Source organism: Eublepharis macularius, chromosome 3, assembly GCF_028583425.1.
Source record: "Eublepharis macularius isolate TG4126 chromosome 3, MPM_Emac_v1.0, whole genome shotgun sequence".
Classification (NCBI taxonomy): domain Eukaryota; kingdom Metazoa; phylum Chordata; class Lepidosauria; order Squamata; family Eublepharidae; genus Eublepharis; species Eublepharis macularius.
In genome coordinates this window covers 1,535,769-1,549,697 of record NC_072792.1, presented here as the reverse complement: position 1 = coordinate 1,549,697, position 13,929 = coordinate 1,535,769, and the positions used below count along the sequence as shown (strand labels likewise).

General features: G+C 41.4%; 1 protein-coding gene across 4 annotated transcripts in view; it reads left to right on the top strand.

The window, feature by feature from the left end:
• Window positions 1-13,929, top strand: part of RNF212 (ring finger protein 212) — a 70,356-nt gene that overhangs the window by 44,553 nt on the left and 11,874 nt on the right. For 2 of the 4 annotated variants that reach the window (XM_054974670.1, XM_054974669.1), the window contains 5 exons: window positions 1,630-1,690; window positions 3,783-3,831; window positions 5,602-5,665; window positions 10,201-10,267; window positions 10,800-11,508. In XM_054974670.1, coding sequence (XP_054830645.1) covers window positions 1,630-1,690; window positions 3,783-3,831; window positions 5,602-5,665; window positions 10,201-10,267; window positions 10,800-11,148 — 590 coding nt within the window. In that variant the 3' untranslated portion in view covers window positions 11,149-11,508. Of the gene's footprint in view, window positions 1-1,629; window positions 1,691-3,782; window positions 3,832-5,601; window positions 5,666-10,200; window positions 10,268-10,799; window positions 11,509-13,929 lie in introns of those variants that run through there. The other 2 variants (XR_008596700.1, XM_054974671.1) reach the window with 1 other exon arrangement.

Genomic DNA, 13,929 nt, shown 5'->3' with positions numbered 1-13,929 from the left:
GCTCTGGCTGCCAATGATTCCTCCCAGATGAGAGATGGTATCCCATGATGCACTTTCTTTTCGCCTTTGCAGATTTTCTGAGAGGGGAGACTTGTTTACTCAATTGGAGGTATCAGAGGAAAAAAACCTCTGGGTTTCCTGGGGAGGGGGCTAAAAACAGGGGTTCCACACCTCTGCTGAGATCTTGCAGCTCAGCCTGTCAGGAGGGGGGTCATCTATGCAAAGGGGGGTGGACAATCTCCACTTCGGTAGCTGTGGCAGTGTTTCTTGTTGTCAGCCAGAATCAACTCTTTCCTGCCTGTTTGTCCCGTTACCTCCGATCTCCATTATTCCCTGTGGGGAAAACTATGGGGGCTATCCAGGGGGATGGGGGTGGCATTTTGCAAAATATATCTACAAAATTTTCAGGGGACCTACTACTTCCTGTTCTCTAAATACCCCCCAAATTTCAGGGAGATTGGACCTTGGGGAGACATTTTGTGCCCCCCCCAGAAGGTGCCATCAGCCACCCCATTTTTTCCTATTGTGGAGAAACACAGCAAGTGGGGAAACCCATACATCATGCCTACTCCTGGGTCCAATCTCCCTGAAACTTGGGGGGGGGGCTTTAGAGGACAGTGAGGAGTAGGTCCATTGCAAATTTGGTGGATTTTGGACCTTGCGGAGGTAATTTTAGATCCTCCCCAAAGAAGGTGCCTCCAGCCACCCCATTTGTTCCTATTGCAAGGAAAAAATTGACAGCAACAGGGGAAACCCATAGATCATGCCTATCCCAGGGTCCAATCTCCCTGAAACTTGGGGGGGGGGGGCGTCTTTAGAGGACAGTAAGGAGTAGGTTCACTGCAAATTTGGTGGATTTTGGACCTTGGGGCTCTCAGCTACCCCATTTGGAGGATTTTGCTTTCAGAAGGGGAGTAACTTTCTTGGGACACCCGCTTTGGGGGTCTCTAACTCGGACATCCAAAATGCAATCTTTGCCAAACTTGGAGGGGGGCTGGAAGAGAGACTCCTGAAGAGTCCTTGTGAATTTGGAACCTCTGACTGTGAAGGGGGCCATTCTAGTTCCCCAGGAATTGATGAACCACAAACGAAAGAACCGGTTTGCAAACCGGGGCAAGTTTGTGGAAGTTCGTGGTTTGGGGTTCGTGAAATGCTACAAACCACAAACTGCACATTTTGTATTTTTTCTGGTTCGTGCTCATCTCTAGTCTTAAGCTAGTACACTTGAAAAAGAATTGGCACACTTGGGAGCTCTGCAGGGCATTTGGATATACATGGAAAGGACTGCAGCATTTTTCAGGTCTGAGTCTCTCTTCAAGGTCTTTACTGTCACCATTAAAGACAAAAATGTGTGTAAGGTTACTCTCAGTAAGTGGCTAAGTGAGTGCATATTCATCACAAGTGCATGCAAACTGCAAGGCCTACTGCCACCTGAGGGTATTTCAGCCCACTCACTGAGAAGTGCTGCTACTTCAGCAGTTTGTGACTCCAGTGCTCCCCTTATTGATATCTGTTTGTTGGGGATGTTCTGTTGTGAGAACTGGGAATAGTATTGCCAACTGGAAGGAACCTTTGCAGTGAGTATCCAGTGTTCCGTTCTAACACTTAATTTACTATTTATTATTCTAGAAAAACAGAATGATAATGCTGCCTATTTCCTTTGTTCCACTCCTCTATCAACATCTGAAATGTATGTACAAATCTATTTAATTCTATCACAAAATCTGAGAGAAAATATATTTGATCTGTCTTGTGTCCCATACCATTTATATGGATGCCCAACTGCACGTCTGTGTACTAAAGAGAGGATCAGGCGGAGCTTCAAATGTGCTCTTTTCAAACCAGTATCTGCTCGCTGTTGTAAGCCATGCATGGTCCCGTGTCTACTCTCATATCAAAACGGTACAGCCTGCAGCCCCACATCTTCATGTCCTGTCAGGCATCTGTAGCCAACATCTCCAAATAAAAGTGCAGCAGGCTACTAAAGGTTATCCCACCTACCAAAACTAGGGTATATTTTTATGGTACCACGAGTATAGGTGAATAGAGACCAGAAGTGGAAGTTCCATTCTATTGTGAACAATGCTTCTATGAAAAACGAAAATAGTACTATCGTATATTGTTTCTGAATGTTCTACAGCTGCCAGCTTTTATATCTGTTTGTGTCTTATGCCTTTAATGGTGGTTTGAGCAGATATTTACGGGTGATAAGGCTTGTGAAAAGCTTCCACTGCTGATTCCTGCATATCTGGTCCGGCCAGAGCATAAACTACAAGTGATGACATTATTATATTGATTTCAGACCTGTAAATCTCTCTGTTGTCTAAAATCAATTCTCTCATGAAGTAGAAATTAGTTTTATTTTGGCTACATTAAACGCTAGTCTTTTTTGCAGAGTTTTATGCATTTGGGGGAATTATCAAATAAATGATTTGTTTTCATTGAAGGGAATTGATATATTCTAAATTTTGCAGAATCGCTCTCTTGCTATTTATCTTTAAAGCTGCTGAAGAACTGGTAACCCCTCATTTCTTCATAAAGATATTAGATGATTACAGAAATGCTGGTAGTCATTTGCAAAGAAGAAAATTCTATAATTTCACCTTTGTGGCAGAACGGCCCCAGTGACCTGTGAGTGCCCCTCCATTTGGCCCTCTGAGGTGTCTCGGCATCAGTGGCACGCTGCTCTCCTCACCCTTGGAAGGGTTCCCTTTCCCCCTTTTCCTTCAAGTAGTCTGCCACCCTTGGTTGCTTTAGGAATTACCTGTTGAGAGAGCCAGTGTTCCCAGCTTCTCTTCCATTGCTATTCCAAGGCTCTGTGTCTCCTGCTAGCTCGCAACTGGCTATCACGGGATAACGTACATTTGCACACCCCTGGGAAAATAGTTGTTTAGCAAATGATAAATAGCGTGTTCAAGTGGTGGAAATCTGTGTGGTGTGGTGAACATTTAAAATAGTAAAGTGTGGTGAACATTTAAAATAGTAAAGGAGTTATTAAAAGTAAAAAGTCTATACACAGCAACATATTAAGCAAGGGATATAAAAGAAAAGATGTAAACATGTCATTCTCCTGTCCCTCACTCTATAAGGCAGGGGGTCCTTAATTTAGAAGTTACAGTTTACTAAAAGCTCCCCATCACCTTAGAGTCTTCGTCCAGGCAGCCAGCCCTTGGTCTGTTCACATGGCAGTGGCAGCCATCAGGACGGGGCTCCGATGAGAGAGCTTTTTCCTCCAGATGTGGCCAGCTAAGATGGATCTGCAAGGTGGACCCTCTCCCTCCGTGCCAAGGAATTTTATCTCTTCTGCCCCCCCTCCCCCACCCATGGGTCAGAGAACCCTTTCCTGAAATCCCCAAGCAGATGCAGTCTCCCTCCCCGGTGGCAGGTTCCTCCAGGATGTGAACGGACCATTTCATTGTCTCTGGCCAGGATGGCCATTAGCATTTCCAAAGCTTCTGTATTTGGGGAGAAATTGACCTTCCTTTTCCTGCCTGTTCTCTTCCAGAAGAGAGAAAAACTTTAAAAATTGAATTTGGGGGTTGTGTCAAGCCCAGTCCATGAAATAAAAATGATTACTCCACATGTAGCAATTCTGCGTAAAAGACTGGCATCTACATCAGACGCTAATTGCTGCAGTATTCCATCATTTGTAACTGAAGACAAAAGAAAACCAAGTACAGGGATAAATGAGAGATACCGTTAGTGATTTACATCTTTAATAGTATTATTTTATTTTGATATCATGTGTATTGTTCTTTGGCTATGTATTCCCATTTCAATAGAAGGGATCCATCCATGGAATTAGATTGTGTGTCGCCTTCAGTGAGAAAAGTAAGTAGCTTTCCTTTTTCTGTATGGACAATTGGGGGCACACAACAAAATGTGGCAGGTTGTTTTTTAGCTTGCATCTAGTGCACTCCTTACATCAACCTCATGTTGAAAATGCAGTACGAGATTTCAGTTATAGAGCGGACATAGATGAAGGTAAAAACCAAGTCACGGCATTGTTTGCAGATTCCCACATACAGGACTGAATCCCTATTCCTCTCTTAGTTTATCCCCCTGCCCCTTTCATCCCATTGCAGTTCCTTTTCCCGTGCTTTTGATCTCTGCTTGCTCCACCTTAGCCCCCATTCTAAATATGTTTTCCTTCCCTCTACCTTGAACTCTGCCTCTTTCTGCCCTCTAGATTACCACTTCACTCTAGATTATCTCCCCATATCCAGCTCACCACCCCATACCATTCTATTCTCCACCCTCCACAACAGCCAATGTCATACCTGGGGATAACCTTCTATATGCTGAATCCTCTCTTCCCTTTGTGCCTAAACCGGTTGTGTGGCTTTTAAGCACAGTGTTTTTAAGCACAGATGTAAACATATAGTAGCAGTTACGAACTCTCAGCTCCAAGTTTGAGTTAGCGTTGGGACAATGGACTAACATCTATCTAGCAAAGTTCTACCACTGTGACTGCTTAACAGCATATTTACCGAATGACAGTAACAAGATGTACTAAAGCGTCTGTAGTATTTTGAAAAATCAGAAACCTATTGAATTAGCACCCTTCAGGGCAATGTAGGCCTATTATGAGATACACATACAAAGGGCCAACTACAGATATGGGAGCAGACCCATTTATTTGAACTGAATTCGGTAACTGGCCTGGATGAAGCATGGGATGATTTTTAGAACAAAAGGGACACACGGGTGGTGGCTTTTGCCTATACTCACGACCTTTATCATCAGTTCCTCTCTTATTCCTAAAAAGCTGCAGGAAAAGAATTGCGGGGAACATTTTGGGCTGCTGTAGGAAGGTGGAGCCAAGGAAGTCATGCTCTGTGGGTGGAAGTCCCTTTGCATCTCATGAAGTTCCTGAGAAGTGCTGGGAATGTGAAGGAAAGGAGATAGATTCTTTTTTCCCTTTGCTGGTCAGCGTCCAGTGGATTGCAATAATGAACACGATCAATAGTAAAAGTAAATTTGGCTATAGATTCCAAATATATTTATTAACATTTCTGAAGGGATCAATGACTAAGGAAAAGTAACAATTGATGTTTTATGTGCTGGACAAAGATAGGATGCTCCTTGTGAAACGATAGAAATCCAAAATACACCTGTGATAAAGACTGACTTGTAAAACTTTGGAATCTAATAGGGATGGACAAAATTTCGTATTTCACAAAGATAAAGGAGAGACACAAAACAGTACATAATAGTTGAATAAAAATTTGACTTGGATTAAAAATTACTGGATCTGTAACAGTTCTGATTTTAATGCGGCCCCCTCTGCTGTAGTAGAATTTGTTCTGCTGAATTGTGAATGAATGCAATTTTCTAATTATAATAATCTGAATTTTATGTATAAGCACATGAACTTTTGAAAGTGATAGATTTATAATTAATAAAAATATATTCATTTATTATAAGTAAGGTTTATTTTTTTAAAAAGCTGGCTGTGGCATGAAGTAGCATGGGCAGAGGAGAAAGTCACAGTCTAGGAGTCAGCAGTGTTGTAGCCATTGTACACAGTGCCCAGTGAATGCTGTGATAATACGTAGCTGTGAGCAGTGCTGTAGTTTTCATGTCTCTGCATGTGCTCAGGTGGAAACAGTGGCTGGACCTGCAAGGTTGTCAGTGATAAGCCCGCCTCAGAATGGACAAATGGGTAAGAGTTGGCCATGATGTATATTTGTTCAATAGAAATAAATATTTTCTTTTTGTACCCTGATAATAAGTTCACAAAGATTACAGTAAATTTCTTTCAGAATTGTGTACAAGCTTGTCCAAATCTATATCCATCACATGCTAGGTGCTTACTCTGTAATTTCCATGATTTGTGCACTGTGTTTAAAGGACAATAAGAGTATTATAGTCAGCTTTTTGCATTCCAGTGATTTCTACGTTGCATTTTTTAGACCTGATTTGTGACAATTTTTGTTTACATATTTATATTTGCATTGCTAGACTGTTCAGCATGAACAATATTCGCACTACTGATAACTACTGTTCCCGTTAAAGTTTCTTCCTTCTCCAACTATTTCCTTTCTGCCCTCTTCTAAGCCATCTAGTTCATCTTACATTCTCTCAGAACATTTACGAATCAGTTGTACATTATCAGCTCCCCAAATACTGGGGCAGAGCTAAAGTGCTCTTTTGTACATTGTAGTAATCCAAAGCCACTGCCACGTATGGTGGCTGTTTCATAATTGTGTTATTTCTATATAATAAAAATAATAAAATTAAAAAATGAGCAAAAATTTTGGCTAGCTACAAAGTCAAAAACAACCTTGAAGCCTCCTGCCCCTACCTGGGGACAAAACTAATAACCAACATTTTTATTCCTAAGTGCAGGAGAGCCATTCATTTGGGACAGAACGCAAGAACATAGCAGAAAACAGGAAGTAATTGGTTTGGATGAAAGCTAGAAAAACGATGTGGTGTAGTAGGACTTTTGCTGAAGGTTTACTTCTGAATAGATATTCCTTTATACCCTGCCTTTCTCCCCAACGGGGACCCAAAGCAGCTTGCACTGTTCTCCTCTCCTCCATTTTATCCTCACAACAATCCTCCGAGTTAGATTAGGCTGATAGTAGTAGAAAAGAGCAAGAGTCCAGTAGCACCTATAAGACTAATAAAATGATGATGGTTTAAAGAGTTACCCCAGCGTGGAGTATGACTTGTACCAGCAGTCTCCAGAGCAATCCAAAATAAACCATTTGTGCTTTCACAAAATAGCAGAACTTGAAGTCAGGCAGTAGATTTGATAAGCAACAGAAAAGCAAACAAAAGCACTCACTTCTTTTTGCAACATCCAAATGGTCTTTGAGAAATCATATTAGCGAATGTGTAATGGCTTATAAAGACATGATTAATTTGTAATCATTTATATGTTTGGGAAATTTTGGGGGTTGAAATGTTGAGCAATGAACTATCCTTAGTTGTTGTAGATTTTCCGGGCTGTACGGCCATGGTCTTGGCATTGTAGTTCCTAATGTTTCACCAGCAGCTGTGGCTGGCATCTTCAGAGGTGTAGCACTGAAAGACAGAGATATCTCACTGTCAATGTGCGGAGAAGATGTTAGCAGGTAATTTGTATCTACTCAGGAAGGTGGGTTTGGGCTGAGTCATCCTGTAAGAGTTTCCCAGGGTATGGAATGCTAATGGGGGGAAGCTTCCCTGTATCCTGAGGAGGTTCTTTTGCATATGGATTGGTGGTTGATCTGCTAATCTTATCTGCAGGGCTATTGTAAGATGTAGAGCATTTTGTTAGTCTGGTGTTTTTCAGGACTGGAAACCATGCCCTATTCATTCTTAAACTCTCTTCTTTCCTGTTGAAATTGTGCTTATGCTTATGAATTTCAATGGCTTCCCTGTGCAATCTGACAAAATACTTGGATGTGTTGTCCAGTATTTTGGTGTCCTGGAATAAGATACTGTGTCATGTTTGAGTTAGGCTATGTTCAGCCACTGCAGATTATTCAGGTTTGCCAAGTCTGCAATCTCTTTCATGTTCTTTTATTCTTGTCTGGATGCTACACTGTGTGGTCCCGATGTAAACTTGTCCACAGCTGCAGGGTATGCGGTATATTCCTGCAGAGGTGAGGGGGTCTTTAACTGTCTTTTGCTGATCGTAGCATCTGTTGTATTTTTCTGGTGGGTCTGAATACTGTTTGTAGGTTGTGCTTTTTCTTAAGTTTTCCCATCTGATCAGTGATTCCATTGATATATGGCAAAAACTCTTTTCCTGTGGGGGACTTTTTTCCCTTAGTTGTTTGATTTATCCTTGGTTTAATCACTCTTCTGATTTCATTTCTGGAGTAGCCATTTGTTTGAAGTGCGTGGTTTAGATGATTAGTTTCATCGTTGAGCAAGTGTGGTTCACATATCCATCTTGCATGGTCTACTAAAGTTTTTATTATGCCTCTTTTCTGTCGAGGGTGGTGATTGGAATTTTTATGTAAGTACCGATCCATGTGAGTGCGTTTCCTGTAGACCTTGTGACCTAATTCCTGTAGACGTTGTGACCTGATCCTGATTGCAAATGTAGAAGCTGCCATTCGTCATCTACCTGAAGAGGAAACTGAGGAAATAAGAGGAGAGATGGCCAGGATTCTACAAAAGGCAAAGCTTCCCACCAGCAATATAACACACAAGGAAAGGAGCGCCATCAAGACCCTCAATGTGGATCCAGACATTATTATTCTACCTGCTGAGAAAGGTAATGCCACAGTGGTAATGAAAACAGAAGAATACAAAAGGAAGATTAAGGAACTTCTGGACCCTTCCACATACGAAAAACTAAAACGAGATCCAACCCATAAAATCACCAGGCTAACAAACGCGCTGATCAGAAATTCCTCACTTCATCCCAACACGCACAGAAAACTATGCAAGACAGAAGCAGAGCCACCACAACTATATGGACTCCCTAAAATTCATAAGGATTCAATCCCACTCCGACCCATTGTGAGTGCCATTGGTTCACCAACACATGAATTAGCTAAACATCTGGCCAATCTTCTACAGGACCACATCAGAAAAACCACATCTCACATCAAAGATTCAGCACATTTCATCAACAAAATCACTCCTCTGAAACTCAATCCACAGGACATATTCATCAGTTTTGACATTGTATCCCTTTTTACTAAGGTTCTGGTAAAAGACACAATCGCACTTATTAATCAGATTTTTCCAGAGGTTTTAACAGCCTTATTCCACCTTTGTCTGACAACCAGTTACTTCCAACAGGATAACGAATTCTATGAACAGATGGATAAGGTGGTCATGGGAATTCCTCTCAGCCTGGTCATAGCAAACTTCTACATGGAATATTTTGAAAAAAACAGCTTTAGAATCAGCACCCCAAAAACCTACAGTCTGATTCCAGTTCGTGGATGATACCTTTATCATTTGGAGCCATGGTGAGGAAGAATTGATGGAGTTTTTAAACCACGTCAACAATATCCACCCGAACATACAATTCACCATGGAAAAAGAAATCGAGGGTAAACTCCCATTTCTAGATACCTTGGTCATCGGCAAAGCAAACTTTCAATTAGGTCACAAGGTCTACAGGAAACCCACTCACACGGATCGGTACTTACATAAAAACTCCAATCACCACCCTCGACAGAAAAGAGGCATAATAAAAACTTTAGTAGACCATGCAAGATGGATATGTGAACCACACTTGCTCAACGATGAAACCAATCATCTAAACCACGCACTTCAAACAAATGGCTACTCCAGAAATGAAATCAGAAGAGTGATTAAACCAAGGATAAATCAAACAACTAAGGGAAAAAAGTCCCCCACAGGAAAAGAGTTTTTGCCATATATCAATGGAATCACTGATCAGATGGGAAAACTTAAGAAAAAGCACAACCTACAAACAGTATTCAGACCCACCAGAAAAATACAACAGATGCTACGATCAGCAAGTATCTTATTCCAGGACACCAAAATACTGGACAACACATCCAAGTACTTTGTCAGATTGCACAGGGAAGCCATTGAAATTCATAAGCATAAGCACAATGTCAACAGGAAAGAAGAGAGTTTAAGAATGAATAGGGCATGGTTTCCAGTCCTGAAAAACACCAGACTAACAAAATACTCTACATCCTACAATAGCCCAGCAGATAAGATTAGCATATCAACCACCAATCCATATGCAAAAGAACCTCCTCAGGATACAGGGAAGCTTCCCCCCATTAGCATTCCACACCCTGGGAAACTCTTACAGGATGACTCAGCCCAAACCCACCTTCCTGAGTAGATACAAATTACCTGCTAACATCTTCTCCACACATTGACAGTGAGATATCTCTGTCTTTCAGTGCTACACCTCTGAAGATGCCAGCCACAGCTGCTGGCGAAACATTAGGAACTACAATGCCAAGACCACGGCAATACAGCCCGGAAAACCCACAACAACCATCGTTCTCCGGCCGTGAAAGCCTTCGACAATATAATGAACTATCCTACTTCTCTCTCTCTCTCTCTCTCTCTCTCTTTCTCTCTTTACTCCCCTGACCTATCTTGACGGGAAATATGACTGGGAATATGAGGAAGAAAGGAAAATTTCACTTTTTTAAAGAGATACATTTATGTTTTAGTAAAAAGTCCTCAAAATAATATCTTGGGTGAAATGCATACTTGGATGTTCTAATATATATTCATGAATATCATTTACAGGTAGTGTTTCCTGCAGAAGTTCTTGTTTTTCTGGAATGGCTTTATGTCAAAACAGTACATCAGAAAGGTAATCAGAATCAGCCTTGCCATGGGATTCAACTGTTGGAATTTGATAGGAATGTTTTCAAACCACAGGGGCAACTAGATGAGATGCCGTGAGAATTGTTAACAAAAACTGCCTGGTGTTTTTAAAAAGTAAATTGCTGCCTGCTGCGGTCCTTATCAAGATCAGGAGCACAGTTCAGGAGTCAAGGCTGCAGTGAGTGGCCAGAACGGGTTTAATCTTCCCCCTTGTGCACCAAGCAAAACTGCCCCCCTCATAGCTATTATCCAGGGACGGGGATAAAGGCAGGCAAAACCAGGGTGCCTGTCTTTTTCCCTTAACCGAGAGTGTGGGGCAGTCTTGACTGGAGAACCTTCATAGGTAGTATCGGTGTGGGAATTAAGCCCTTTCTCTCCTTATGTGGGCTTTGAGCCAAATTATGGCACTCCCTTGGCTACATTTACCTTTAAAATCATGTTGAGTAGCCCTGTTCAGGGATCTCCCTGAATCTTCTGTAGTTTGGACCTCATCCTACTCTGGTTATTTTACTTTCCAGGGAAGAAACCTCTGTGCTGAAAGATTCACCCTGGCTGCCCATCTGTTTCCTTACCTTTAAGGACCTAAATGACTCGAGGCCAGGGTACCTGAAAGACCCTCTCCTCCCATACTGTCCAGCCTTCCAATTAAGATCTGCTTCTTCAGCCAGGCTCTCTATCCTCCCTCTTTCAGGGGTGAGAGAAGTGGCCATTAGTGACAGAGCATCATCAGTGATGGCGCCTCATCTTTCAAGTGATCTGCCGCTTGAGACTCATCTGGCACTGACAATATTGTCTTTTAGGTTAAAGCATCTCTTTTTACCCAGGCTTTTTACTAAGGGGCTTTACCAGACGCGTTTCAGCCCTTAGGAATTTTTAAAAAATGTAATATAGTCCATTCTAAAGTCCAACTTTAGAATGGACTATATTATATTTTTTTAAAAAAAATTCCTCCCCCCTTCTTCTTTTGTTACAGCTCCAGATAAAATACCGGGAGCATTGCATGATTGGTTTCCATATGTGTGGGTGTGTTTGATCATAAATTGTTTACAATTGACCACTGAGGAAGGCCTAAGGGCCAAAACGCGTCTGGTCAGTTTTGTACTGTACCTTGGTCTATTTGTGTTGGTCATTGCACTGTACCATCATCTGCATCTTGAGATGTTTTAGCAAGTTTTAGAGTGTAGCCTGCCATTCAGGCCTTATGTTTTAAACTTGTTTTTATTCACATTGCTGCACATCTATAATAAATACTTTTAAATATTTAATATATTTATATACTTTTAGGTTGTTACTTAACCCCTTTTGTTCCCCTAATAAGAAAAAGAAACAGTCAAATTGTCATTGATATAGGTATCGTTATCATTCTTCAATTACTACATTTGACAGTTCAAATAATGAATATTCATTGACGTGGCCTCTGTGCAGTCCCCCATGGGCCAGCTAAAAGACGTCTTGGAGCAATTTCTAGGTGCAGGATGCTCCCCCTCTTCTAACAGTTTTCCACATTTTCTCACCACATGTAGTGGAAGTTTCTCATCTCTCAGTTCTGTTTTTGCCACCATAAAGGGAAGAGTTTCTTAGCAGTATCTACTGTTTGTTTAGTTGCAATCAATAATAATAGTAATAAATAGTATCTGTCAGCCTGTTCTAAGCCAGTTGTGTGTTGTCCAACTGATACTGGAAAGAATTTGAAAAATCATTTCCATGACACAGACGAGGTGAGATTGAGCCTCTGTTTCAGAGGAAGAGAGCAAGAAGCATATGGTTCTAATAGACCTCCTGACCCCTTTCCTCAAATTGCCTAAATATGCTTCTAAGGGCCAACCCATAAAAGAGTCTTGACCAGAGAGTGTAGTTGTGCCATTGGTTATTCTCAGAAGAGCATTGGTGCCTTGTTTAGAGTTCGAGTTCAAATTCATTGGAGCAGAACATCCCCATTAGACATAGCTTAAACATTTCCAGTTCTATAGCTGAAAGTGTCTTTGAACAGGAATTCCTCTTGGAGTCCAAACCCCCTCTCCACTCTGATTCTGAATCGTGGATTCCCTCTGAATCATCTCCAGAAAAGAACATTGCAGATGCTAACCCAATCTCTTCTTAAGAAGATTTGAGAATTTATTCTGAACAATTGTTGAGAATGCCTAGGTCCTTAGAAATAGATGTGGTCTGCTGTGGTCCTCCAGCATCAAATCCAGACGTTTAAAATGTGCCACTACAATTGCTTCTAATTGCATTCCCAGGTTTAGCTGCATTCCCCATCATGCAGGGACTTACTGATGAGATCCTTGCTTCAAACCAGTGTCAGAACTAGCTGTGGTTTGGAAAATCAAAGCTATGTGCAAGACTAGGCAGGGTGGTTGCCCTTTCTTATCCATCCTGCTGCCAATTCTGTAGCTGTTGACCCATTGGAGAGATTCCCACAAAAGCTTCCATCACTCTGCTCCAGTAGACAAAGATGGCAGACGCCATGTTTGGACCAGACTAACCTTGTTCAGGGACATAAAAACACTGACAGAGATTTCAGCTCTAGGAAACTGCCCTCCACCATAGAGACACTTCTACAACTCAGGCTGGAGGTGAATACACTATCAAAAGGGGGGGTCAATGAATTGATGCCTTGGGAAGTACTTCAGATCAATTCAGAGTTCAATTCCCACTAGTTTATGACAGACAAAATGTTAGGTGGAAACAACCAATTTTACATGCAATGACCTCATCAAATTTGTAATGACCAACAAATTAAGAATATTTTTAAAAAATCTAGTACCTCTGTTAAAAACCAGTGCTGGTTTGTGGGAATACAGGCATTTTCATGTTTTGATAAAACCATTTCACAGACAGTTCCTAAGTTTTCAGTGTGAAGGCCCCCATCTCCAGGATACTGTCCTAACATGATGTGTCCACATCCCCTTGGGAATTCAGAAAGATTGTGAATATATGGTAATTCACCTCAGACAAAGAGACTGCAACTTATTTCTTTACCTACATTATTGGCTGGTTGTAACAGAATCAGAACGAATCCTGAGAAATCACTGTACTGCTATGTTAGATTTCCTCAAAGACTGAGTTCTCCTCCTGAACTGGAACAAGACATGCCTGAGCCCATCCCAGCAGATCCATTTCATAGGGCCATTCTGAACGCCACATCCAGTACGGTCTTCCTTTGAGAGAAGATAGTCCACAATATTAAAAATGTAATTTACAGATCTCTCCACTGTTGACTTCAGTGAGATCTCAGTGTTCAGAGATGGTTTAGACTGATGGGCCTCCTAGAGCCATTATTCTGTTTACCAGACTAATGATGAGGCCCCTTCAAAACTGATCCACAAAGATTTTCAATACTGTGATTCACCATCAAAGATTGAAATTAAATGTTGTAGCATACTGTGGTAGAAGGAATGAGGAATTTGTTGTTTGTTTCCGTGTATTAGCGCTGCGTACAAAATGGCTTTCTTTTACTGTTCATTCAACCCAGTGGTCTCGAACAGCTGCTAAGAGTTTATGTTTAGGCAGTTAATGGGAAACTACCCACATAATGATAGTTTTATGCAGTTGTTTTGGAATGTTTCTGTATTTCTATAACGGCAGCCAAAAATCTAACTACCCTACATGTAACCCATCCATCTTCATTGCTCAGTAGCCTAGAAG